We start from the raw sequence: 25,728 nt of genomic DNA, 5'->3' as shown, positions 1-25,728 counted from the left end.
CTTAGAAATAAAAGATAATCCTTCGGATTTCACAGGCTGTCCCCTTACTGCTGACAATGCAGTATATAGAGGAGTCTCAGTTCATCGAATTCACAGATTTTCCATACTCCAGAAATAAGAATTGCTTAAATAAATCTGAGTGCTTGTCAAGGGTGTGAGATTATTAACAACCAAGGGCAAGCTCTCTCTTTTTTAAACCATGTGCCACATTGTTCTCCAGCTTATCCTTCCAGTCTGTTCCCAACCTTTCTTGAAATGATGAAAGACACTTAATATATGTTTCTCTTTGATTACCGTGATTTTCCTAGTATTAGAGATCATTTTTGGATGATACTTGTATATCTATGAAAATTTTCTTTTTACATATAAATGATATATATGAAGATTCTCTAACCATTTTCTTATTTCTCTGTGCTCTCTGAACTTTGCTTTAAGCAAACTTACTATATACACAAATATAATTTGTATTTCTTTAAGTTTCTCATACTTATTCAAAGTATAAGTTGGAGCAATATTATTCACATTACCAAAGAATGTACAGTCAGATTATTCAAAGGGAAAAACTCCTCCAATAAGATGAATATATTCTTTGGGTTACAACATTTTCATCAACATTCCTATTTGTAGGATTACTCTATATGAAGAGAGATAGACATATATGATATTTAATCTGTGTGCAGTGCAGTCTATAGAATGAGCCCAATTTATTTCAGAGTTACCGGAATTCATGCCATCTCCCATGGAGCATGGAGCAAATCTGAAAAAGAGGAATTCTTTTTTTTTTTCTGTGAAAATTCAAAACTTTTGAAGTATAGATACATAAGTCATCTGCTTTAAGCCAGTAGAGTATGGACTATTTTAAAATATATATGTCTATGTATTTTAATATGAACATATTTGAATATGGGTGTTTGGACAAAGGATATTTGTTTTATCCACTTGTAAAACTGCGTCAAGAGGCTACTGCAAAGAATGTCCTTTTCAAAGGCATTTGAGATTGACTTGAGAAGTCACTAAATTTAAGACACATTGAATAACTTACTTGCTTTATTCTATATCATGTTTACTACAGTTTATGTTTTAAAGAAAGCTTAACATACCTATTTTGCCTATCATTTAAAATTCTCATGATTTGTTTATCAAAGATATTGTGTAGGTATCACTAGTTTTAGATAAGGAAAAGTATAGTTTTTTACACAAGGTGCTACAATACTATTTTTTTTCTTTTAACATACACATAGTGTTCTTATAGTGATCTCATGGATATATATATGTAAGGCATTATGTGAGATATTAATAGTTGCTTCATTAATAGACTTCTCTTGCAGTGTGCCTAAGCTACAGTTGAGAAAGCAGCTATAATTACCTGCCTCTTGAGAAGGTTGTAGTTTTTGCCTGAGAGGAGGGACATCTCTATGCCCTTTACTTGCAGGGCTTGCACTTGCATTTTTATTGTTTCTGATGTAAAAGGGTAAAGAGTACATTAACCTTTTGAATTTTATACCATTTTCCAATTTGATCCCTTCCCTCAATTTTTATTACTAATTCTCAGAATATGTCCCAAACAGATTTTGCTTAATATTTGAATTGTTTTCAGAGTTTTTTGTGTAGATCATCAGTTATTCTCTGAATCATATATATGGCCAACCTACACAAATAGCACAGAATTATGACATTATAGTTTTCTCTTTTTGCCTAAAATCCTCAGATTGACTCCCAGTTTTCATCTCTTGTCACTTAACTTATGTGCATTTTGTAGATCTTGACTAGGTGTCTGTTTCATTCTCATTGCTGAGGACACCAAGCACTCTATATAGACAACTTCTGTCTTTTATGTACAAAATAATCACAGAATCATGTGTACTCTGCACAAACTATTCTTTTATTTTATGACATCTTTTATCTGAAGGTAAATTTATAAACTAATTGCAAGGGCGGGGCAAAACTAAATATGACCATCAGAAGTTAATGGAAGTGGCAAATTTTACCATCCTAAAAAAAAAATAAAAAAAAATTTAATCTCCAAGAGCTGGATAATGGCTCTAGTAGGTAAAATTAAGGAGAAGGTAAAGGCCCTGATGCAAGATTAGAAAAGGGCATGTTCTTAAAGCTGCTCTCAAAGGGGCATGCGCAGAGCAGGATTGAATGGGAGGCATTGGGTGACCAAAATGGTGCTCACTGTGCTCCCCTTCTGGGCGGGCTAACTGAAGGCCTTCCTGACTGTAGTTTGTGACCCAGCCTCTGCTCAGCTGGGAACACTTTGGAACCCATGATCAGTAGCTTTCAACAGAGCTACTTTAGCCCTAACTCTGTCTGCCACACACAAGCACAGCCACACCCTTCACTTCTGGCCTCTTCGATAGCCAGTGGACACATCGAGCTCAGTGAGGACTGACGTGAATTGAATCTGTGCCCTCCGCACTGAGAATAGGAAGAATGGCAGCAACCCTGGAGGCAGAGGGAAGCAGTGGGGTAGAAAGAAATGAAAGAAAAAAGAAAAAGAGAAGTGGGAAGCAAGCATGACCATGGAGAGGTCGGGGAGGAAAGAAGTGAAAGTAAGGGTGAGATATAAGGCCATTGTGGGAGGGATACCAGTCATCCTGCCTAATCGTTTAAGCATTGTTTATCCCCGCTTTTCCCCTGGCTAATCTCTTTTGTTTCCCTGCTCCCAATGGCCAATTTAGTCCAGTTTTACCAAGTTATGAGCCCAAAGGTATTTTTACCATTTAAGTCCCTTTACATTATGTTCTCCTCTCACCTGCACATAAGAAATATTGTAAGATATACCAATAACCGTTTTTGTTTCTTAGGCAATATTGGATGTTGTTGTGAATCTTCAGTTTAGCCTGATAGAAAAATTGTGGCAAACATTCTGGCGCTATTCTCCCTCTACTCCAACTGACGGCACTACCATTACTGAATCAAGGTCAGAATCAATAACCTTTCCAGTTCATTTTCATGGCTGAGTAGATGTCACAGCTAATAAATTAAGAGATATGTATACCAGTTGTGAACCCTATCTGATAACATTAAACGAATAGATTGAAATAAGCCACAAACTGCTCTCTGGAGGTTTCAGCGTGTGTACAATAGCTCCCATTTTATTGCATTGGGGGACTGTGGTAGAGCTATTTCATCCTCATGGATTTAGTATCATATTTGCCTTTCATACCGTCAGAAAGTATTAACGTGCATAGGCAGCTCTGGGGAAATGTGATATATATCCAGCCATATGGCACCAGTGCAATGGTGGTATAGTGCTAACCTCAGTAATATTTGATAAACTAAAACTATTTTTAAAGTCCATTTTCTTTTTTATCCTCATTTGCCATCTATTCATTTGCTACATTTATTCACCCCAGCAATCTGAGTGAAATAGAAAGTCGACTTCCGAAAGCAAAGCTGATAACTCTGTGCAAACATGAGTCTATCCTGAAATGGATGTGTAACTGTGACCATGGGATGTACCAGGCTTTGGTGGAGATTCTCATCCCCGACGTCCTTAGACCTATTCCTAGTAAGTTAAATGCAGACGAGTACGGATGCTTTTGTTCTCATACATGCCACCCAGGAAGTTTTGGGAAGTGACATTGAAATCCAGAGGGATTCTAATTGCATTTAGATTCGCCACATAGAAAACATGCTACACAGAGTATTGCCTGAAAGCAGCCTAGAGTAGAACTGTAGTAAAAGAGGAACAGTGATCTGGTTTTCAATCTTTAGTAGTTTTCTTTTTGAATAAAAAGCTAACCTATGGATGTGACAGCCCAATGACTAATTGCAAGAACACTTCCAGGCCAGTCAAGCACGTACAAATTATTCTATCCAAGGACACAGTTCCTCCCTAAAGCCAAATTTTTTGAAATCTGTAATTGCTAGCCCAGCTTCTTTTATGGTTGCTTTTGATTTGAAATGAATTTATCTTGGTTTCCACTGACGTTGAATTCTTTTATAAAAGCATTTCCTTTGTCACCTACATCATGTTCTGAACTACAAATACAGTTTCTATTCACAGCAATTCTTAACTGGCATTTTGAGAGAAAAATCTATGCTACTATGCAAGCATTTTAGTCCCTCCATGAAGCAAACAGGAATTACATAGATAAGTTGGATTAAGTGATGCTTGCATTTTACACTACCTTGCAGCAAACAAAGCTATTTTCTGCAAGTGTCAATATAAATGCCACTATGAATACTTGTGTTAGCAGCAGTTGGAATGATTGTACGCTTACATCTTCATGAACACATACTAGTGATTTTAACTTTTACAGACTTTCCACTGTAAAGTGACATTAGGAAGGTAAAAGCAATCTTTTAGCTTGTGAAATCAGCAACCGTGTACTTCAAGTAGACCATTCGCAGGTGATTTGTATTAAGTTATTCCAGATAATATTTAGGGATTGAATAGAACAAAAGGTGAAGAAATGAACATTTATATACTTATACTTGCTTTTTCCCCCCTAAATATGATAGATAACAGTGGAGGATATGAGTTACTTCATATGTTCCTCACCACCTTAAAATATGTGCGTAGACACACATTTACATACAGTATCAATGAATGCTATACATTTGAATAGACATTTATTTTTTAAAAATCCACCCCGCCATTGTCTCACATTTTTATCAATTGCTAATGTTTTTTTACTCTATCTGCACTATGTTCCTGACTAAGCATTGATCTCAAATAATGTAGTCATGGAAAATTTCAGTGTGTGAATTCTCTTCTGATTTATGTTTCAGAATCTGATTTTCCTTGTTTTCTCACTCCCTGTGCTCTGAGTTAGAATCTTCCGAGATGTTTAAGAGAAGTAGCATAGGTAGCCCATTAGACATCTTCCCACCCACATATAATTTCTCTCAAGAGATATAAGAAGAGATGTCAGTCAGCACTTCCTTTTTTGAGGCAAATCAACAACATCAATATTCATGAAATAACTCTAAAATCTTAAACTTCCATGTTAGCCTCACAAGTCTTTAACTTATAAATTCCAGTTTTCTAACTTAAATCATGTATCAGTTTTAGTTAACTGCAAGCCCCACCATTTAAATACAGAATACACTTGGCCTTTGTTTTTAAATTGTGCTTTAAAAACCACTTTATTCAAGTGGTTTATGTCAAGTACTTTGTTTCTACATTCAGCAGACAACTCAACTTCAGGAGTTTTTACATAAGTATAGTTTGATAGTTTCTCTGAAATTACAAAATACATTTATGAGCCAAGTAAATTTGGAAATTTATTTCCCATTCTATAACAAGACTTAACAAAATAAAGCTTAAAATAGAGTTTAGATAGCTATCTTCTAATTTTATGCATCTTAATATTAATCATGAGTGGGTTGAAACAAGTTGCTTTGCAATAGATTTTAAATTTCAAACATCCAGTCATGAGAATAGTTGTCAAAAGTTGATGTGCACAATTTGATCTGACGGGAACCCATAGAGAGAGAAAACGTAACTTTATTTTTAAAATTGTTATTTTGTGGCTACTAGTACTTCACTCTACCATTTACTGTCCAGATGGGATTTCTTTTTTTAGCCAAAAAATAGTCTGCATCTCACACTAATTTAAAGTCAGTCAGCTTGAATCTACTATATTCTAAAATACATTTATCTGAAAATGAAGAAAAAGTTAAGTGCAAAGAATTGTATAAAAACTCGACTGGTAATACTTAAATGTACAATTTTTAGGTCTTTTTACAGGTGGCCCAACATGACATTTAATACAAAAAAAAAAAGTAAAAACTAAAAATCATTTGAAATGCAAACATATCTTTTTATTTTATAACCTCTCTCACATCAGATTTGTCTAGGTAAAACTCATTAATGTTTTAAAGTAACTTTCCTGGGTCTTGTTTGTTTGTTTGTTTGTTTTAGATTAAACAGTTGTTACATATTAATTACAGAAAAATGCAAAATACAGTTAGCCAATTGAATCTTGCAAAAACTTGTACTGAGTTTCAAAAAGCGTCAATTTTCACTCTTTTTCATTTCCATTCATGCCTGTCCTTCATGATTCTAGTACATAATGCAGCAGGAAAATACTTTTCTTTCTTTTTTTCTCTTTTGGCTAAAGTGGGAAGCTTTGGAAATTTCAAAAGATTAGATCTCAAGAAATTTCCAACTCAATGTTTCCAATAGATGATTCTCATTTTCTGCACTTCTCAAGTGTTTTTCCTAATAAAAAATAAGCCATTTTAGTTTCTCTTTTGTCATTTTACCAGTTAAATAAGTCATTGTTTAAAAATAGTTGTTTTTTACTATGGGATTAGTAATATTTGTATCATTTGCAAATAATTTGAGTAATTGTCTTAACTGTGCTGTAACAAAAGTAATAGAGAAGCATGTCAGATTCATTTAAGCACAGAGAAAAAAACCAAGAAACTTGATCTCATCATTAACGTTAATATGTGGGGAAGCCTTGGACAAACATGTAACTTCTCTGTTTCTTACCGTAGACTACCAGTTGTAATACCTACCCATAAGATAGGGAACCCACAAAGACTTAGCTGTGAATGCTCAAATATTTATTAAGTGTCTTAAAGCTGCTCCCTCCACTTTGGTGCCGATGAAGGGAAATGCTATTGACTGAATTATTTGTTGAATAAGAAAAGAATCCTGTCTTATGCAGCAATCTCAGTAAACAGATCCCTTCTTGTAAAATAGTCACCCCGGATAATGCTTCCAAACACTTTATGGCCATTATAAAAAGCCGCTCTCATGGGACCTAACCCTATTTCAGGTTTTAACAGATATGTGAAAAGTATGGACTGGACTAATTTAGGAATAGCTTAAGAATATTGGTCTTTGTGAAAGTAATTTTATCACACTGATCTTTTATCTCTACCTGCCAAGTGAAATGGAGAATAGTTATCCAAAATTTCAAATTAGGCCAGATTGATTTTTACCTTATTTTTCAATAAGGGTGAGAGAAAACTACTCTAGCTGGCTTGTTCTAATGTAAATAGAGGCTTAGAAAAAGAGAGGAAGCTTTGCATGATCTTCTTTTTAACTAAGAAATAGAGGAAAATAAAGGTTAAAAACCTGAATAATTAAGATGAAGAACTTGTAAAAGAAAATAGCTTTGAGCACAGAGCTGTAAATAAAAAGTATCTTAAGAAAATTCCACAAGTATATTCACAACTGGTATATGTTATAAGCAAAAATGTTTGAATATTTTCATTTGCCAACCAAGTAGCATTAGTATCTGTGAACAAAATAGCTTCACAAGAAAAAACAAAGCCCCTAAAATATAATGCTCGAACTCTTTCAAGGTTAGGAATAATATTAAATAAAGTCTCATCAGTGAAGACATTATAAATTCTGTTCTATTTCATGTGTCATGTATGCATGTTTTCCCATAATCTAGCTTAAACATTAATGTTCTTTTGTACCTTTTTCATTCTGCCTTTATTCTTTAACATTTAGGTGCCTTGACCCAAGCCATTCGAAATTTTGCAAAAAGCCTTGAAGGTTGGCTTTCCAATGCCATGAACAATATTCCACAGAGAATGATACAAACCAAGGTATCTTTTATATCTTTCTTTAGCTTTAATCTCTTTTTTTCTTTTTAAATATATTTTATTGATTTTGTACAGAGAGGAAGGGAGAGAGATACAGAGTTAGAAACATGGATGAGAGAGAGTCATCGATCAGCTGCCTCTTGCACACCCCCTACTGGGGATATGCCCGCAACCAACATACATGCCCTTGACCGGAATCGAACCCGGGACCCTTCAGTCCCCAAGCCAACACTCTATCCATTGAGCCAAACCGGTTTCGGCTTTAATCTCTTTCATTTTAACCTGGTTCATTGAGGATTGGGATATTTTGTGGTATATTTTTTAAATGCTGAAGAGTACTTTTGTAAATCACTCTGCAGCATTTAAATAATTGGGGAAAATAATGGAAGAGGGTTTAAGAAGGATTTATTTCCAAAGGTGTGAAAAGAGTTAAGAAAAGGAATGATAAAGTACCTCAGGAGTAGCAATAGTGAGAAGTCCTGAACATGCCTACATCTAGAAGGGAAATTTGTGGCATTAAGATCCTCTTCTTGCTACAGAACTGTGGTCATAGAAACAGAAAGCAGTCTCTGCCGAAACAGGGAGAGAACAGAAAATTCAAGGAAATAAATACTTAATGACTGTATTCCCACCCTTCAGTCTTTTGCCAGTGTCCATCATTGGAAGCCAAATGGAAGCCATAGCGTAAGGGAGGTGGGTGCTATAGTACATTCAGGACAATCTTCCTGAGCACAGAGCAGCATAGATAAGGATGAGAAATAGGGTTTGAAGGGCAAATGTAAATTTCCTGACTAGCCCTTGAACAGAAATTTATATTCTGAAAAAGAGTTCTTGTTGCCTATATCTGATAAGTTTATTAGCTATAACGTTGCTGATAAAGGCTATGAATTCTTTTGTTTTACCTCAAAATTACCCATTTCTATAAAATGAATGGTAATAAGAGTGAATATGAATGACAGTGCTCTGGAAAAGGATATATTTTTATCCATTTTTAAAAGTGGGACTCTCCAGTTTGCTTTTCCAAGTTAAAATTATTTGCCAAGTTTATAGTTGACTGCCCTACAATAGAGTAGGGGGGGGGGGAAAGAAAATCAATATTTTCCTGCTTCCCCAGAGAAAGTCATTTCGTGTTATGGATAAGGAGTTACTTGTAAGACTAGTTTAATTAATTCTGCACTCAGATGTCAAAGAATGTGGGAGTTAGTTTTAATCTTGACCTCAACCCACTCAAAAGAAAATAATACTTGGTTTAGAGATTTAAGAGCTGTAATTTACAAGTAAGCTCTCTCACCAAATGAATTTGAAATAAGTATCTGAGGGAAGTATTTAAAATTTGGCAAGGGAATAAAGATTTGAGGATGTGCAGTGGTTTCTGTTACGAGAAGGGAAAAAAAGAATCCCACTTTAATTGGATTTCTGTACAGGTTGCCGCTGTAAGTGCCTTTGCCCAGACTCTGCGAAGATACACATCGCTCAATCACCTGGCCCAGGCAGCTCGTGCAGTGCTCCAGAACACGTCTCAGATTAACCAGATGCTCAATGACCTCAACCGTGTCGACTTTGCCAATGTCCAGGTACTCTGTGTTCCTGCAAAGTGTGTCTTGCAAGAGAAGACACTGAATTTTTTCTTCTTAATTAGGATCATCATATTTCTTTTCAAAGTTGCATCAATACACAGGCAGCATCTCTATTCACAGCATCCTGAAAGAAGGGCGTTTTACTCAGCTATGACTTTACTGCTCCTCTGTTTTGTGGTTCAAACCCTCTAAGATTTATAGTACTAGACACAACCTGTGTCACCAGGGTTTTCTGAATGGTTAATGGGCTAAGTCATTGAAGTTAGATAGGCTGGAGGTTAAATTATGTCGTCTCCTTGCTGTGGGATCTTGGGCAAGTTACTTAACTGCTCTTTGTTTTACATTCCCCACTTTATAACACCTACCTTAGATTGCCCTCCTATATAACAAAAGCCTAATATTCTAAGTGTCCTGTTGGCCATTCAATCAATCAAAGCATAATATGTTAATGATATGCTAAGGCCATTCAACTGCTGGCACTGACATGCACTGGTAGGTTAGCTTGCTGTTGGGGTCCTGCCGATCAGGACCAAGTGAGATGGGCTGGACACACCCTGGATCCCTCCCACAGTCTCTCCCTGGCTGGCCAACCTCCCGCGTCCCTCCCCAGCCCCAATTGTGCACCGGTGGTGGGGTCCCTCGGCCTGGCTTTCGCCCTCTCACAATCTGAGCTGAGGGACTCTTCCCCACTCCCCAAGTGCATGAATTTTCTGCACCAGGCCTCTAATAGTTTATATATTTAGTAATATCCAAAACCCTTTGCACTGTAACACACAAGAGATTTTTGTTTCTAATAATGCCCCAGCTTGAAAGAACTTAGAATAACCCTACTTTAGAGTTTATTATAGGTGTCTACAAAGTATTTGTTCATTTGAAAAGAGTTAGGTGTAATATGTTTGACTATTTTGATCTTCTAAATAAAAAATATATATTTGAAACTCATGATCAAACTACTCACTTTTACTTTAAATTACAGTGAAAAAATAGCTAATTTGGGAATATTATTATGGAATTCCAACATATAGTTCACTTCAAACACTAAAGTAATAAAGATAATTGTTGCCATATAAAAACAGTGCCATTGCTCACTAATAATACAAATAAAAAAATACATAAACTAAATATAATCAAAGTTAAAAGCTTTTGTGCTTCAAAAGAGACCATCAAGACAATGAAATGGCAACTCAGAATTGAGATATGTGTCCAGCCCGTCTCACTTGGTCCTGATTGTCAGGACCCCAGCAGCAATATATCATATATCTGATAAAAATTGTATCTAGAATCATACAAAGAGCTATTTCAACCCAATAATAAAAAGGCAACCTAGTTTTAAAATGAGCAAAGATCTGAATAGACATTTCTCAAAAAAAGATATACAAATCACCAATAAGCACCTGAAAGGATACTCAACATAATTATCTACCAGAATAATGAAAATCAAAACCATACTGAGATGCTACTTCACCCACACTAGAATGGGTATAATAAAAAAGACAGATCATAAGTGTAAGTAAGGATGAGGAGAAATTAGAACCCAGATATACTACTGATTGAAATGTATAATTAAAATTCTGTAGCCACTTTGGAAAACAGCCTGGCAGTTTGAACGTAGAGTTACTATGTGACTCACCAGTTTATTCTTAGGTGTATACCACAAGATATTAAAACACGTTCACATAAAAACTTGTATATGAATGTCCATAGCAGCATTATTCATGTTAGCTGCATAAAAGTATAAACAACCCAAACGTTCATTAAATGTATCAACAAAGTGTGGTATATTCACACATGAAATATTATCGGGAAGTAAGACAAAATGAAGTTTTGATAGATGCTACAACATGGATGAACCTTAAAAGCATTATGCTAGTTGAAAGAAGTCAGACACAAAGGACCACATATTGTATGGTTCTATATAATTAAAATGTACAAAATATATAAATCTATAGAAACAAAGTAGATCAGTGATTGCCTAGGTCCTGGTAACTGGGCATTGGAAGGTGACAGATTAGCAGTGTGGGGTTTCTTTTTGAAGAAATGAAAACATTCTAACATTGACTGTAGTGATGGATACACAATTCTGTGCATATAATAAAGCTATTGAACGGTATATTTTAAATGAGTGACATTGTATGACATGTGAATTATATCTCAAAACTGTTTAAAATAATTGCTTAAAACAAACTATTAATTACTCAATTTCCTAGAAATTTTAATATGCAGTTCTGGTCTAGTTTTATCAAAAAGTAATATTGAGCTTCATTCATTTTAGGATATAGTAATCAAGCTGTTTCTTTCTGACTTTCATGAATTGGCCTCAAGCTTACCCTATTTAATAAAGAGGGAATATGCTAATTGACCCTCATGCTGTCATAAAGATGGCAGTGCCCACAGCCAATAAGGAGGAACATGCTAATTGACTGTCACACCCTCAGAGATGGTGGTGCCCACAGCCAATAAGGAGGGGATATGCTAATTGACTGCCACACCCTCAAAGATGGTGGCACCCAGTCCCCTCATCCCCACATGGGCAGCAGGCGTGCCATAAGGCTGGGCCCATCCTCAGGTAGGCCCTGGTCGCTTCGAGTGCCTTCCTCTGGAGTCCCCCAGTCCCCTCAGCCACCCAGAGCTGGCCCGAGGCATAGGCAAGCCTCAGATGTCAGCTGCCCAGCCACCCAGGGCCGCCTGAGGTTCAGTTCACCAGGGCTGGCTAAGGCTTGCACCGCTGGCAGTAACAGCAGCAGAAGTGTGGTAGGGGCATTGCCTTCGGCTGATCTCTAGGTCGCCTCCTGACCTTGAGGGCTCCCGGACTGTGAGAGGGGGCAGACCAGGGCTGAGGGACCCTCCCCTCCAGGGCATGAATTTTCATGCACCAGGCCTCTAGTGATGTATATAAAGTTTTTTTAAACTTTTTAAAAAATGGATTTGAGAGAGGGGGAGGGAGAAGAAAACATCTATGAGAGAGAGAAACATCGATTGGTTGCCTCCTGCACATGCCCTGACTGGGATTAATCCCACAACCTGGGTCTGTGCCCTAATCAGGATTCAAACCTGCTATCTCCTGGACTATGTATGCTCCAGCCATCTGAGCCACACCAGTCAGGGGGATGTATATAAAGGTGTTTTTTTGTTGTTGTTGATTTTTCTACATATTTATCAATTTCTCTATATACAAACACAAATTTATATATACATGCAATGTATTACCTTTACAAGACAAAACTGTCTTGTTTACAAAGCCATTAGCTTTATATATTTTAATAGAATTTATGTTAACTAATTTCAATGAGAATATTAGAAGTTTATGTTGCCTAAAATTTATACTGTATTGTTTATTTCAAATCTTCATTTTTAAATCTTCCTTTAAAAGTATATTCAGAAAAGTTGAAGAAGTTAGGCAACTTCTAGTTTCAAAAAGTAATTTAAGTTCAATCACAGAAAATAAATAAATGATTCCCAATAATACCTGAGATTTTAAATTTTCTGTTAATGTTATTTTTCTGTGTATTTGTATGCCTGCAATTCTATGAAGTATTTACAGAAATGAGTTCTTTCAGTGTATCAACAACAACCTTGAGAAGACCTTTGCATATAAATGGTCAACTGTGTATCTACTCTATTACACATTCTCCACTCACCAGCTTTGAGACTACCTTTTCCCTTCCTCTGTTTTCAACTACCAAGTTTTCCTCTGTCCACATGACAGTTATTTGTACTGAAATCTGTATGATTAGACACCTATCCTCTACTCTGGCTGGGTGTCTCAGTTGGTTGGGCATCATCCAGTGCACTAAAAGGTTGCTGGTTTGATTCCCAGTCAGGGCAGGCTGGATCCCCAGTAGGGTGCATGCAGAAGGCAGCCTATGGAACTTTTGCTCTCACATCGATGTTTCTCTCTTTCCTAATCCTTCCTTCTCTCTCTAAAAATCAGTAAAAACATATTAAAACAAAGCAAAACACTTATTTTCCAAATATGCTGGCTTTTCCTCCAAAGATCATGGACACAGTGGTATATCCTTCCTTTTCCTCTACATGTTATGTCTCACACCTCTTTCATTTTAATGAGTAATTTCTTTTTTCAGGTAGCATATTCAATCTTTAACTTCATTCTTTCCTTTTCTGTTCCAACTTTTGCCTGATTTTCTCAATCCACTGCCTAGCATTCCACCTCTGTAACCTCCTCCTCTTCATTTGGAAGTTGCCCTATTCTTACAAGGTTAACCTCAGTAAGACTGACCCATATAAGGGTGATGCTCTTTTAATAAGGAAACTTTAAGTCATTGAAATTACATATAAGGGTCAATACTATCATACTCTAAGAGCTTGAATGTACTAAAAAGTTTCTTTCTGGATATTCATATATCTTTTACCACTTCATAATTCTCTAGTTATATCTTCTTTTCTTCAGGATAATTTTTCTACTGCAGTATTGTTATTTTTTGTTTTATTTAATTGATAGCATTACAATGGTATTATTTTCTACTTTTTTATGTGTAAATGATAGTTTTCTATCTGCAGTATGGACTAAGTAGGTTTCAGTAGGTTGACCCAATAACCTAACTATTGCATATACAAGTATTTATTTCAAAAGCATGGAACATACTGGAATCTCAGAAGCAAGGTAAGGGTGGGTGAGTGGAAAGAGATTAACCAACGACCTTGTATGCATATGTGCATACTCCCATGGACACAGACACAAGGTGGGGGTGGGCTAGAAGTGGTCAGTGGGGGGTAAGAAGACACATGTAATACTTTTAACCATAAGATTTTTTTTAATCCGATTTTAAAACTACTGACTATAGAACTGAAATATCCAAACTCCTTTCAGAAGGGAATTTTACAATATACTCCACTGTTACTATATTTTCAGTCTTGAGAGTAGCAAATGAAGTATATTATAAAGTAGTTTGAAAAGCCACAATAATGTCTTGCAACTTTATTTCTCTAAGTTTGGTTGTAGATTATTACTTTTCATGGCAAAAACTAACTTCTGAAGGAAATAGTGAGCTTAAATGTATAGTAAGAAATTAAATGAAATTCTTCTGGAGTACCATTAAATCCTTCCTCTCAATTATCAATGCACAAACACATAAAAATAGTGTCGCCTATAGTGAGTTTAAAATTTCATTTTTTCAAAATAAAAAATATTAAAGGTAGATTGCACAATAATACTCCTATACTAGACACTTATGTTAAGATGATACATTTTGTGTGTTATTTTACCACAACAAAAAAAATGTTTAGGCATTAATAATAATAATAATAAAAACCTTCCCTGTCCCCTCCTTATGGCCACAATACTTCCCTGGGTATTCTCCTGAATTCTTAAATTGATATATCATTTCTGGGAGTTATTTGACAGTGCATTTTGAAGTATCATAACTATTCTATTATTCTGTCATACAGAAAGAAGTGCAAAAAAAAGTAATGATGTAGTTATAAGATTGTTAATTCTTGTATTATTCCTACTAGTAAATAATAGTAATGAACAGAGATGTCTAGTTGTATGGAATTGGTTATGTAAATAATGCTTTATTCATGCATTGAAGCAAACTTAATCACTGAACATTAAATATAGCTCTATATTTGCCAAAGTGGAAAGATGATTATCATATATAGTTAAGTAAAACTAGGCAGAATATCTAGCAGAATGTATCATATGATCCTATTTTAAATATTTATGTATGCATATACATATATGCATATTCATATGACATGTGAAAAAATTGATAGGTATATACAGTAGCATGCTGTAGTTATCTGTGTTGGCATGTAGATATTCTTAATATTTTGTTTCTTTTTTATTATTCATATTTGTTATTTTTCTATTGTCACATTTTAATATACTTAAAATATTTAAAATTGGTATTTAGGAAGTAAAGTCTGAAAGTGTTTATGAGTAATTAGATAAGACAAAGAATGGTAATAGATGGTATCATCAGCTGGAAATATAGAAGAAATTTAAGATTTCCCTGGGGAAATAAAGTAAATGAAGTTTGGCATTTTGTGTCTGAAACACCTTCCTGTTGAAATGTCTCTTGAATAGGTGAAGTTTATAGGATTAGGAGCAATGGTGATACCAGTGAATGCAGATTAGGAATTTTTTTAGTTGAAATTATTGATTTGAATGAACTTGTCCTTTGAGAGTAGGTAGAATGAAAGCAATAGACACACTTCATAGAAGAATACACACATATTCACAATTTTATGTAAAGAATTATGACCTTTACAGGTACCCTTCCACAAAAAACCTATCTTGAAAATATTATCTGGACACATGAACCCACCTTAAAAATTACTGTCACATTTCATTTTACTAATTTTATGTTTGGGGAAAATGAGGTCACTGAAATTAAATGAATTGCTTGAGTTCAGTTTAATCTATTCAGGCCCTACATAAAATCCATGCCATCTTTCTCTCAGTTGAATATTGTATTATGAAATAACTAGAGGTCCAGTGCATGAAATTCATGAGGGGGAAGGGGGTTCCTCAGCCCAGCCTGCACCCTCTCTAATCCGGGACCCCTCAGGCAATGTTCAACTGCCAATTTAGGTCCAATCCCGCAGTTGGACATCCCTCTTGCAATCCCAGGACCACTGGCTCCTAACCACTCACCTGCCTACCTAATGCCCCTAACTGCTCCCCTTCCTGCCTGATTGCCACTAACCACCTTTGCCTGCCTGCCTGCCTGGTCGCCCCTAGTGGCCCTCCCCTGCCAACCTGGTTGCTCTCAATGTGCATATGGCTGGGGTCCTTCAACCTGGCTTGTGCCCTCTCATAGTCTGGGAGCCCTTGGGGGATATCCTCAAGGGAGTGAGCCTAAGCCAGCAGTCAGACATCCTTAGCTGTGCTAGGGAGGTGGGAGAGGCTCCTGCCACCACTGCTGCACTTGCCACTGGGCGGCCCAGCTCAGGGCTTCTGACTGAGTGGCACTTTCTCTGTGGGAACACACTGACCACTAGGGGGCAACTCCTGCATTGAGCGTCTAACTCCTGGTGATCAGTGTGCATCATAGCAACTGGTTATTCCAGCGTTTCGTCGATTTGCTTATTAGCCTTTTATTATTTAGGATTATACTCTGACCATGAGAATATATGTACAATACTTTTGGTAATCTTGAAAGACATTGGAAACATTATAGAACTTAATGGTAACCACTGAAAAGTAGCCTTAAAAGTTCCCGTTTTCATTGCTCTCACTAAACATGAAACTTCCCAGTTATAACCAGAAGGAAAACTGTAGGAGTTGAATTACTTGGCCGTTAGCATATCTACATTTTCTCAAAAGTATTTTTGTTGTTGTTCTCAGTTCTGTAGATTAATTTGCATTCATAGCCTTGCCTTGACTGCCCTGGAGATTGGCTTCCCATTTATAAAACTCATGCAGCATGTGCTTCTACCTAGTACTATTCAGTGTTTGTTTCTGTTTTCATCCTGAAAGACTACTTTCTGCCAATCTGAGTTACCCTAAGTCTTCTCAGATGAATAGGCTTTTAAGTTTTATTTGATTGGTAGCGGAGGAAAGAGAACTTGGTAAGGCAGCATAAAAACTGAATAGAGTAAAAGACCTTGCATCCTGTAGGTTCAAGTTTCTATTGTCCTTCAGTTATGGGTGTGTTAGTCTTGCATATAGACTAGGTCATGTAGAAAAGCCACATCTTGCTTTTATGTCACATCACTTTTTCATGCATATAGGCGATGTTAGTTTCCTTAACAGCTGACAGGCAAGTAGTCATTCAATCTCTTGATTCATTTAAATAGTTGGAAGCTTTCATTATAATTTCCCATTCGTGCATATGGTTTGTGTGCAGCCATTTAGTGAAAAGGTGTATTGAACTTTTCTTTTGCTCTGTGTGTACTGTCCCAGGAGCAGGCTTCCTGGGTGTGCCAGTGTGATGACAACATGGTTCAGAGACTAGAAACAGACTTCAAGATGACTCTCCAGCAGCAGAGCACCCTGGAGCAGTGGGCCGCATGGCTGGACAACGTGATGATGCAAGCCCTGAAACCCTACGAAGGGAGGCCCAGTTTTCCGAAAGCTGCCAGGCAGTTTCTGCTAAAATGGTCTTTCTACAGGTACCATCTAAATTTTCCCTGAGCTTTATTTATCATAGCCTGCAAACATGTGTGTAATGTACACACTTTTCAGACAACAGAAAATAAGTGAAGACTTTATTCATAGAAAGTTCCAGTTTGAATTATTTTCAACCCAATTCATTGATTGCAGTTTTATGGAATCGTATCAGGAGGCTTATGAAACTCAGCTTTCTGCTAGGAACAGAAAGCCTCTTGCTCAGAGCACTAGCATTCTCAGAGGGGAAGACCCAAGACAGCAGTCCAGAGAATGTGTTTACAACAGCAAGAAAGAGGCCACAGTCCTCTCTCTGGCAAACAGACATTATGAAGGCTTTCCTTTTTTGAGGCCTTGGCACCACCTCTTTCTATTCTCTTAGGCCAGTGGCATCACTATGGCTCAGGACATGTTAGAAATACAAATTCTCAGGTCCCCTCCCCCAAATCTCTTTAAATCAGAAACTGCAGAGGTGAGGCCCAACCGTCTGTGCATTTTTAATGTGTCCTGGTAATTCTAACGCATGCTAAAAAACCATCTAGTTAAATTCTTACTGATCAATTACAACTGTTTTCAAATCTAGCTGCACATCAGAATTAGTGTAAAAATAAAAAATCTACATACCTCCCAAACCTCTACTGGATTAAAATCTTGATGGTTAAGGGAGTAATGATTAGGAATAAATCAAAAATTCTTTCTTTAAAAGCTTATTTCTGGTGATTCTAATGCATAGCTAGTTTAATATCCAATAACCTAGTAGCCAGTACAAAATGTATCACTTTTTTACTGAAATAATATTGACATAAATATATATTTTTATAGACATAGAAGAATCCTAGAGGAGAACGGCTTTCAGATTACTTGATATATGATATCAAATGTTGGTATAAGCTATTGACCACAGGTCTGCCCCAAGCGTTTAAAACAGAGCCTAAGATGGCATAATGCCTTTTATACTTGGGATGGGATTGACAGATGAAGTTCCATTTTCATAAGTTAGATAAACTTTATTTTTTGACCCTGGCATTTGTTCTTTGGTGGGTTTATTTCTTTGCTTCTTTAGATAAAGGTGACCCTATTGGCTTGGGCCTAAAAACCATATATACTTTGAGGTTTGGGCAGGTTCCTAATTTTGATTCTATACAGCCATTCAAGTATCATAATAGGAAGTAGTGACATGACCTCAGGATATACCACTGACTGTGGCTACGGTACACCATGGTTATTATCTAGACGCCAACTGTGAGTCCAAAGCTGGCCGTGAGGAGAGGAGGTACATGAAGAAGTAACAGAGTTTAGGAACTAGTAGTGCTCATGAACCCAGTAAGCCAGACTATAGAACTTCATCTTGTTTGGATTATCCTTATAAAGGTATCTTTTCATTATAATCATTGTTGCTTTGGTTTTTATTGTAAGTGACTTGCTTTCTTAGCCGATTTGGTCCAATTCTTATTTCTTAAAGTAGAGCTGCAGATTTACTATATACATTCAGTTAAGAGTTAAATTAGAAAACTATTTTCAGGATATAAGAATAGTGTCTAGCAAAGGTTCAAATGCAGTGAAAGAAAGCGTGGCAGTTTTGTGTGGTTTTGGTTTTTGTTTTGGAACGAAATAATTCCATAGTTCTATCTCTCATATCTAATACCCATGGCCCACTTGATTTGAGAAGCACCTTATGAAGATGCTGACTGACTATGACCCACTGATTTGCTTCAGTAAAACCCATGCTAGGTTTAGAATCTCCTCTGGATATATGGGAAAGATTTAGAAAATAGCATCACAGTGTTCTCAAAGCAGCAGTAATAGAAATCAAATTTTTAATTTGGTAATATTTCTTAAGATTTCATGTATTTTCCCATTTTTTTGCAAGTTTATTTGTTATTCATCCATTTTTCTCCAGAAAATTAAATAGATGGTATATGTGCTTCATGAATGATTGATGAAACAGAAGTTCTACCAGCTGGTTATTCCAAAAACCAAATGACCTAAAGCAGAGTACATCCTTTATATCAGAAGAAGCAAGGTTTTTTCCCCTTCTCACTGCTTTCTGCTGATGTTGTGTCAGGCCTACCCTTACTTCTTCCTGAAGGTTTTTATTTTTACTACATTTAGTTGATAACATTTTAGAAATATACCCCTGGAGCCTTTGTCTCCACAGAAATGTGTTGCAGGTAATATTGAAAAGAGAAAATTACTTACTTGTATTTTTGTTCTCACAGATACACAAACCCAGATCATCACTTGCCTGCCCTCTGTCCTCCCTGAGTTGGGGATAATTGGCTTGTTATTATTAGGCACTATTATGGTTATTATTTTCATTTCAAAAAGACTTGAAGGCGTACAGTGAAAGGCCACAGAAGGGAAGGCATATTCTGACAGATGCATAACTCCTGCTGGCAGGCAAAGTCAATAGCTTAAAAACCTAAAAGCCTTTAGAATCTGAACTGCTTTTTACTAAGGCATTAGGACATATTGAGTAACGAACACTGCATTCATAAACTATCAGAGAAACAGAATTGCAGGTATTTTTTCAAAAGTTTTTGGCATTGTAATAAGAATTTGGCAGTCACTTATACAGACTCTCAATTTCTGAAGCCAGTTAATCTCACAATTTCTAAGATTCTGTGTGTCTGTTTACATGCACACAAATATAGAAATGAACTGGCAGGGAATCATGATATCGGCTGGCAGTTGATGAATGGCTGAAAACACCCTCTTTTCTGGATGGGGGGTCTCTCCTTGCCTAACCTGGCTTTAAATGGCTCCTGTTAGCTCCCTGGGAGGTGGGTAAAAAATAATCACCGTCTTTCTTGGGCATAAATGGAAAAGTTATGTGGGCCATTTCTCAGCTTGTGTGTTTTGTGGATAACAGAACACAGCATTACTCGGGATAACCAAATATCCCATTTTTAAGGAATGAAATGTATAGCTGTTATAGTGATTTGAAAGGGGGCACAGGGAACCTAGCTTTACTACAACAGGACAATATATAAATCTTCCATAAAGTAACACTCTTTTGAAATCAACTGTAAGCACTGTTAAAAAGACAGTTCAGGCCCTGGCGAGGTAACTCAATTGGTTAGGGGGTCATCTTGATTCACCAATGTTGTGGGTTTAAACCACAGTCAGGGCACATACAGGAAGCAACCAATGAATGCATTAAAAAGTGGAACAAATTGCTGTTTCTCTCCCCACCCCCTTTCTCTCTTCCAACACCCACACTGTTCCCTCCATCCATCTCTCCCTTCCTCTCTCCCCTCCCGCCTTTCTCCCTTCATGTATCTCTATAAAATCAATAAAAATAAAATTTTTATAAGAAAAGAGAGTTCCCAAGGAGGTCTCAGGTGTGATGTTCTCACTTTTCTTCTTAGGAAGGGTGTGTTATATCCCCTAATACACGAAGAGGTGGATTGAGTATCATGTGCTAGAGTAAATGTTTCCATTTCCACACAATGAATTATAAAGACAAATACACAAGGGTATCTTTCACCATCATAAAATAATTAACATTTATTACTGATTTGAAGATGAGTTGAATTTGTGGTAACTTAGCAACATAAAATTCAATGGAATCAATTTTGCAACATGCCTTATAGAAGTCTGAATCAACAGTAGGTTTCTAATTATACTGTTAATTATGTCATTTAATACTTGGCTTGTAGGGCAGAGGCCCAACACAGAGAGAATAGAGTAGACATAGCATTAATAATATAACTCAACTGATTCTTTTCTAAACATGTGACAATAATTTCATGGCATGCTTATCAGTATGTTTAAAAGATAGCTAGGTATTGCCGTGACTGGGTGGCTCAGCTGATGGTCCTGTACACCTAAAGGAGGTTGCCAGTCCGATTCTGGTCAGGCCACATATCTGGGATAAGGGTTTGAACCCCTGTTGGGACACACACTGAAAGCAACCAATCAATCTCTATCTCTCTGTCTATCTCTGTCTCTATCTCTTTCTCTTCCTCTTCCTCCCTCACTTTCTCCTTCCTTCTCTTCCTTCCTTTCTCTAAAATCGATAACACACACACACACACACACATACACACACACATACCCCACAACACCCCACACATACCCCACCCTGATTCTAATTAGAAATATTGAAGAGGTTTGAAGTGCATGAACAAGCCAATGATGGACTTATCTTAAGTGAAGCCAAAATTTTATTTTAAACTCATTTACAATTTAAATATTAAGTTTATTGTTAGTATCTATAATAATAAAAGCATAATATGCTAATTAGACTCCACATCCTCCCAGATGACCTTCCAGATAAAGCCGGGGCTGCAAGGGAAGCTCGGATCCTGGGTGCCAGAGGGAGGCTGGTGCCAGCAGCCAGGGCCTACAGTTGCATGAATTTCATGCATCAGGCCTCTAGTTTTATTAATATTGTTCATATTTTGGTATATTTTATAAATTAAAAGTTCACATTTTCAAAGTCAGGCATTTCTTCATTGATTTTCATGGAAAATCACCTTAATTTAAGTGGAAATCAGTACGAAACTGGAATTACAATAAATTTGTCTTCCACCACAGTCATACAGATCAATGTAAAGATCATCTACATTCTACTTTGCCACATCTGAGAACATTGCTTAGTATGTTTTATAACCTTTGTGTGTGGCACAAATACATCTTTTCCCAAAGGTTGATGCTTCTGATCAAAGCCACTATCATTGAGAAGTGGAAACACAATGTTTACCCATCAATAAGATTTTCACTTTGAGTTGCTTTTTCTTACCGAGGTGATGAGTTGTCAACCTTTCAAAACTATTTCATATTCAATTCTGACCCATATGAGAATTCAGTGGGATCATCAGACTTGCCTATGTTAGTAAAATGGCTTTTCCCGTAAAAACCTGTCTAGCTCTAATAAAGTCCTAAAGTGTCAGTGAGGATTACCTCTCTTACCTCCCTGTTTCAAAGAGTTGAGCCAACTGCTTTTAATCGTGAAATTATTGCATGGCAGGCTGTGTGCCATACCCATCTTTCAGACCTCCAACTTGACTTCTTTGAAGAGAAAAAGTAGGTTGAACTCTAATCCTCGTCACTAATATTGGCTGCATCTGTCTTTTCTCTTGGAACAGCTCAATGGTTATTCGGGACTTAACCTTACGCAGTGCTGCTAGCTTTGGCTCCTTCCACTTGATCCGTCTACTCTATGACGAGTATATGTTCTACTTAGTAGAGCATCGTGTTGCTCAGGCAACAGGAGAGACACCCATAGCAGTCATGGGCGAGGTAAGAGAAACTGAAAGAAATATGACCCATGAGGTTTTTAAAAGAAGAATCTGAATTACATTATAATCTAAATATATTCATTATTGAATATGGTTCCTAACCAATAAGTCTTAGACCCTGGAGGGGCTGTGGATTTGTTTCAGGGGTCCTTAAATTCCTCTGTTCATCTGTATTTTCTTAATCAGAGGATTCTAAAATTACTAATTATGTCATGTGAAAGTTCCTGGAATGTTTGAATTTGTTATAATGGTACCTATGTAAAAGAAAAGTTTGAGAATCACTGGACTAAAAAAAAAAAAAAAAAAAAAAAAAAAAATCTACGGTAATTGGGAAATAAGAAAGGTTGATGCTTCTGATAAAACTAAGAACTAAAAATACAGGGGGGAAAGGTTAAATGTATTTTGGAGACTTTTTCCCAGTGTCCAAAAATGAATGATTCTGTTTCAGGAGCAATGTTGATAAGTGATGGTCATGATGATAGCTGACATTTTGGGGCACTTATATGTGCCAGGCAGTGTTCTAAGTCCTTGCCATGCAACAAAGCATTTCACACAAGAAGTCTTTGAGTTAGATACTACTTTATCCTGTTTTACAGATGAGCATCTGAGATTCACGTTGGAAGCTGAGACACATTGTTACGTAGCTAAGTGGTAGAGATCTGGTTTGAATGCTCAGTCAGATTTTCAGAGCCTTGCTTCTAATGACTAGATGTGAAGAAAAAACTCCCCAGAATTTTTAGATAGTAAGCAAAATGTCTTATTTTCAACAAAATGTCTAAAAGCTAAAACTCTGAAGTTACCATAAACAAGGGTTTGTTAATATAATTAGGAATAAATGCAAATGCTCAAATGATTCAGCACTAGCTCATTTCCTTGTGTTGAATTGGGATACTTGAGGTCTTGCAGGATTATACCAGGTAAGGCAACATTACAAATTACCTACAGCAATAAAGAAGTTCCATATATGTGCTTATTTAAATGTAAAAAGCGAAAATATGTGTATTAGATGCATTTCCTAGCTTAATAAATATAGTAGTAAAGGTATAAGTTTAAAAAAATACTTCAAAATCCTCTCTAAGAATTCTTATATAAATAAGGTATATGTTAAACATTCAGAATGTAGGTTAAACCAGTGGTTCTTAACCTTTCTAATGCTGTGACCCTTTAATACAGTTCCTAATGTTGTGGTGACCCCCAACCATAAAATTATTTTTGTTGCTACTTCATAACTGTAATTTTGCTACTGTTAATGAATCATAATGTAAATATCTGTGTTTTCCGATGGTCTTAGGCTCTACAGCAGCAGTTCTCAACCTGTAGGACACGACCCACAGGTTGAGAACTGCTAGCAGGGTTGCCTAAGACCATTGGAAAACACAGATATTTATGATTCATAACAGTAGCAAAATTACAGTTATGAAGTAGCAACAAAAATAATTTTATGGTTGGGGGTCACAACAACATGAGGAACTGTATTAAAGGGTCGTGGCATTAGAAAGGTTGAGATCCACTGGGTTAAACTATTCCTCTTTCTCCTTTAAAATTTCTGATCTGTGTATCTGTCTGATGTTCACTAATGGTGCTTGTGTTTAAATGATGGCAGTTATTTAGGTGTGAGATTTTATGTGCCCTTAGTGCCTCTTTCTCCTTAGTTCTTTTATAGATGCCTGGTTGCAAAATGCCCAGTTGGTATGTAGATTAAGTACTGTAAAACTTCTCAACTCAGAACTCAAAACTTCTATTTCAGAAGTTTTACATGCCTTCTGGTATATTTCATACATTTTCCATCCACCTCATACACTTCAGGGCTTATTTAATACAATGATCAGGATAATGATATAAGGGTTCTTATTAACAGAATGTGGTAACTCCTGATGCTTGGCCTTTGCTTTCCTGGAATCTCTAGGGAACAAAGGCAGTGGTCGTGAGCCAGGTGAGAAGACTTAGCAGCCTTCTCAGATGCTTGTACAAGCAGTGCTGGCTCACCGGAATGAAAATGAAAATAGCCTTACATAGTTGATACTGCTAACTAATTATTCTAATAGGCAGTCTTTCTCCCCCCACTGTGTGTAAACAGTATTTGCAGGTATGACAGATTATTAAATGAGGTGAAAATCCTATATAATAAAGAGGTAATATGCAAATTGACCATCACTCCTACACAAAAGATGGCCACCCCCATGTGGACAGAAGATGGCTGGCAGGGGAGGGCAGTTGTGAGCAATCAGGCCATCAGGAGAGGGCAGTTGGGAGGAACCAGGCCTGAAAGGGAGGGCAGTTGGGAGACCAGGCCAGCAGGGGAGAGCAGTTAGGGGCGACCAGGCCTGCAGGGGAGGGCAGTTGGGGGTGATCAGGTTAACCGAAGAGGAGAGTTAGGGATGACCAGGCTGGCAGGGGAGGAAAGTTAGGGGCGACCATGTTGGAAGGGGAGGGCAGTTAGGAGTGACCAGGCTGGCAGGGGAAGGCAGTTAGAGACAGTTGGGCTGGCAGGGAGCAGGTTGACAAGGGAAGTTGTTAGGGGTGATCAGGCTGGCAGGCACAAGCAGTTAGGGCCAATCAGTCAGGAAGGCAGGCAAGCGGTTGGGAGCCAGCAGTCCTGGATTGTGAGAGGGATGTCCAACTTCCTGTTTAGGCCCAATCCCACTGGGCAGTCAGACATCCCTCGAGGGGTCCCAGTTTGGAAAGGGTGCAAGCTGGGCTGAGGGACACAATTCCCACCCCTACCCCGTGCACAGATTTCATTCACTGGGCCTCTAGTACGATATAAGTAGAATCTGTGTCATAAAATAAAGTATGAAATACTTCCTGTAAGATCAAAGATCTAAGTACACCTCTTGATTTCTTTGCTTACTATCCCCTTACCTAACTTATAGGAAAATCCTTTGAGCTGTCTTTGCTCATTCACTATTTAGCCTAGGCCAATTAAGGCTAATTTTATGTTTGATCTCCCCATACATTGATGCCTCAAACACGTAAGCCCTGGATAGACCAATTGGCATGGCTATATTATCATATCTAAACTTTATTGATTCTTGGTAAAAGAATGGAATTCATGAAAAAAGAATTCTGTTTATTAATGTGTTATATTAAGCTATCCTAGACATCAGATTGAACGTAATAAAAGGCTTTTTCATGTTGAAGTTCAGTTGCATTCCCTTTGCAAATGTCAAGTTCAGAAGTATCTGTGTACACAGGGAGAGCAACACCTAAAAAATTCACCATTACCCCTAATCACAGCAAGTGGTTTTCAATCATCAGTAAAAACAACCACAACATATTGTCACTGTTTATTGAGAGCTATTATACACTT

At 37.0% G+C, this 25,728-nt stretch overlaps 1 protein-coding gene across 7 annotated transcripts in view; it reads left to right on the top strand.

Moving 5' to 3' along the window:
- Positions 1-25,728, top strand: part of RFX3 (regulatory factor X3) — a gene marked incomplete at its 3' end in the record, with an annotated part of 272,770 nt that overhangs the window by 229,127 nt on the left and 17,915 nt on the right. For 6 of the 7 annotated variants that reach the window (XM_084899509.1, XM_084899510.1, XM_084899508.1 and 3 more), the window contains 6 exons: positions 2,811-2,926; positions 3,363-3,517; positions 7,430-7,527; positions 8,949-9,098; positions 16,969-17,177; positions 22,266-22,419. In XM_084899509.1, coding sequence (XP_084755635.1) covers positions 2,811-2,926; positions 3,363-3,517; positions 7,430-7,527; positions 8,949-9,098; positions 16,969-17,177; positions 22,266-22,419 — 882 coding nt within the window. Of the gene's footprint in view, positions 1-2,810; positions 2,967-3,362; positions 3,518-7,429; positions 7,528-8,948; positions 9,099-16,968; positions 17,178-22,265; positions 22,420-25,728 lie in introns of those variants that run through there. The other variant, XM_084899512.1, reaches the window with a different exon arrangement.

The sequence above is a fragment of the Pipistrellus hanaki genome (genome assembly GCF_964339955.1).
Source record: "Pipistrellus hanaki genome assembly, chromosome: 11".
Lineage (NCBI taxonomy): Eukaryota > Metazoa > Chordata > Mammalia > Chiroptera > Vespertilionidae > Pipistrellus > Pipistrellus hanaki.
The sequence above is the reverse complement of the archived record's forward strand: the minus strand, read 5'-3'. Positions and strand labels throughout refer to the sequence as shown.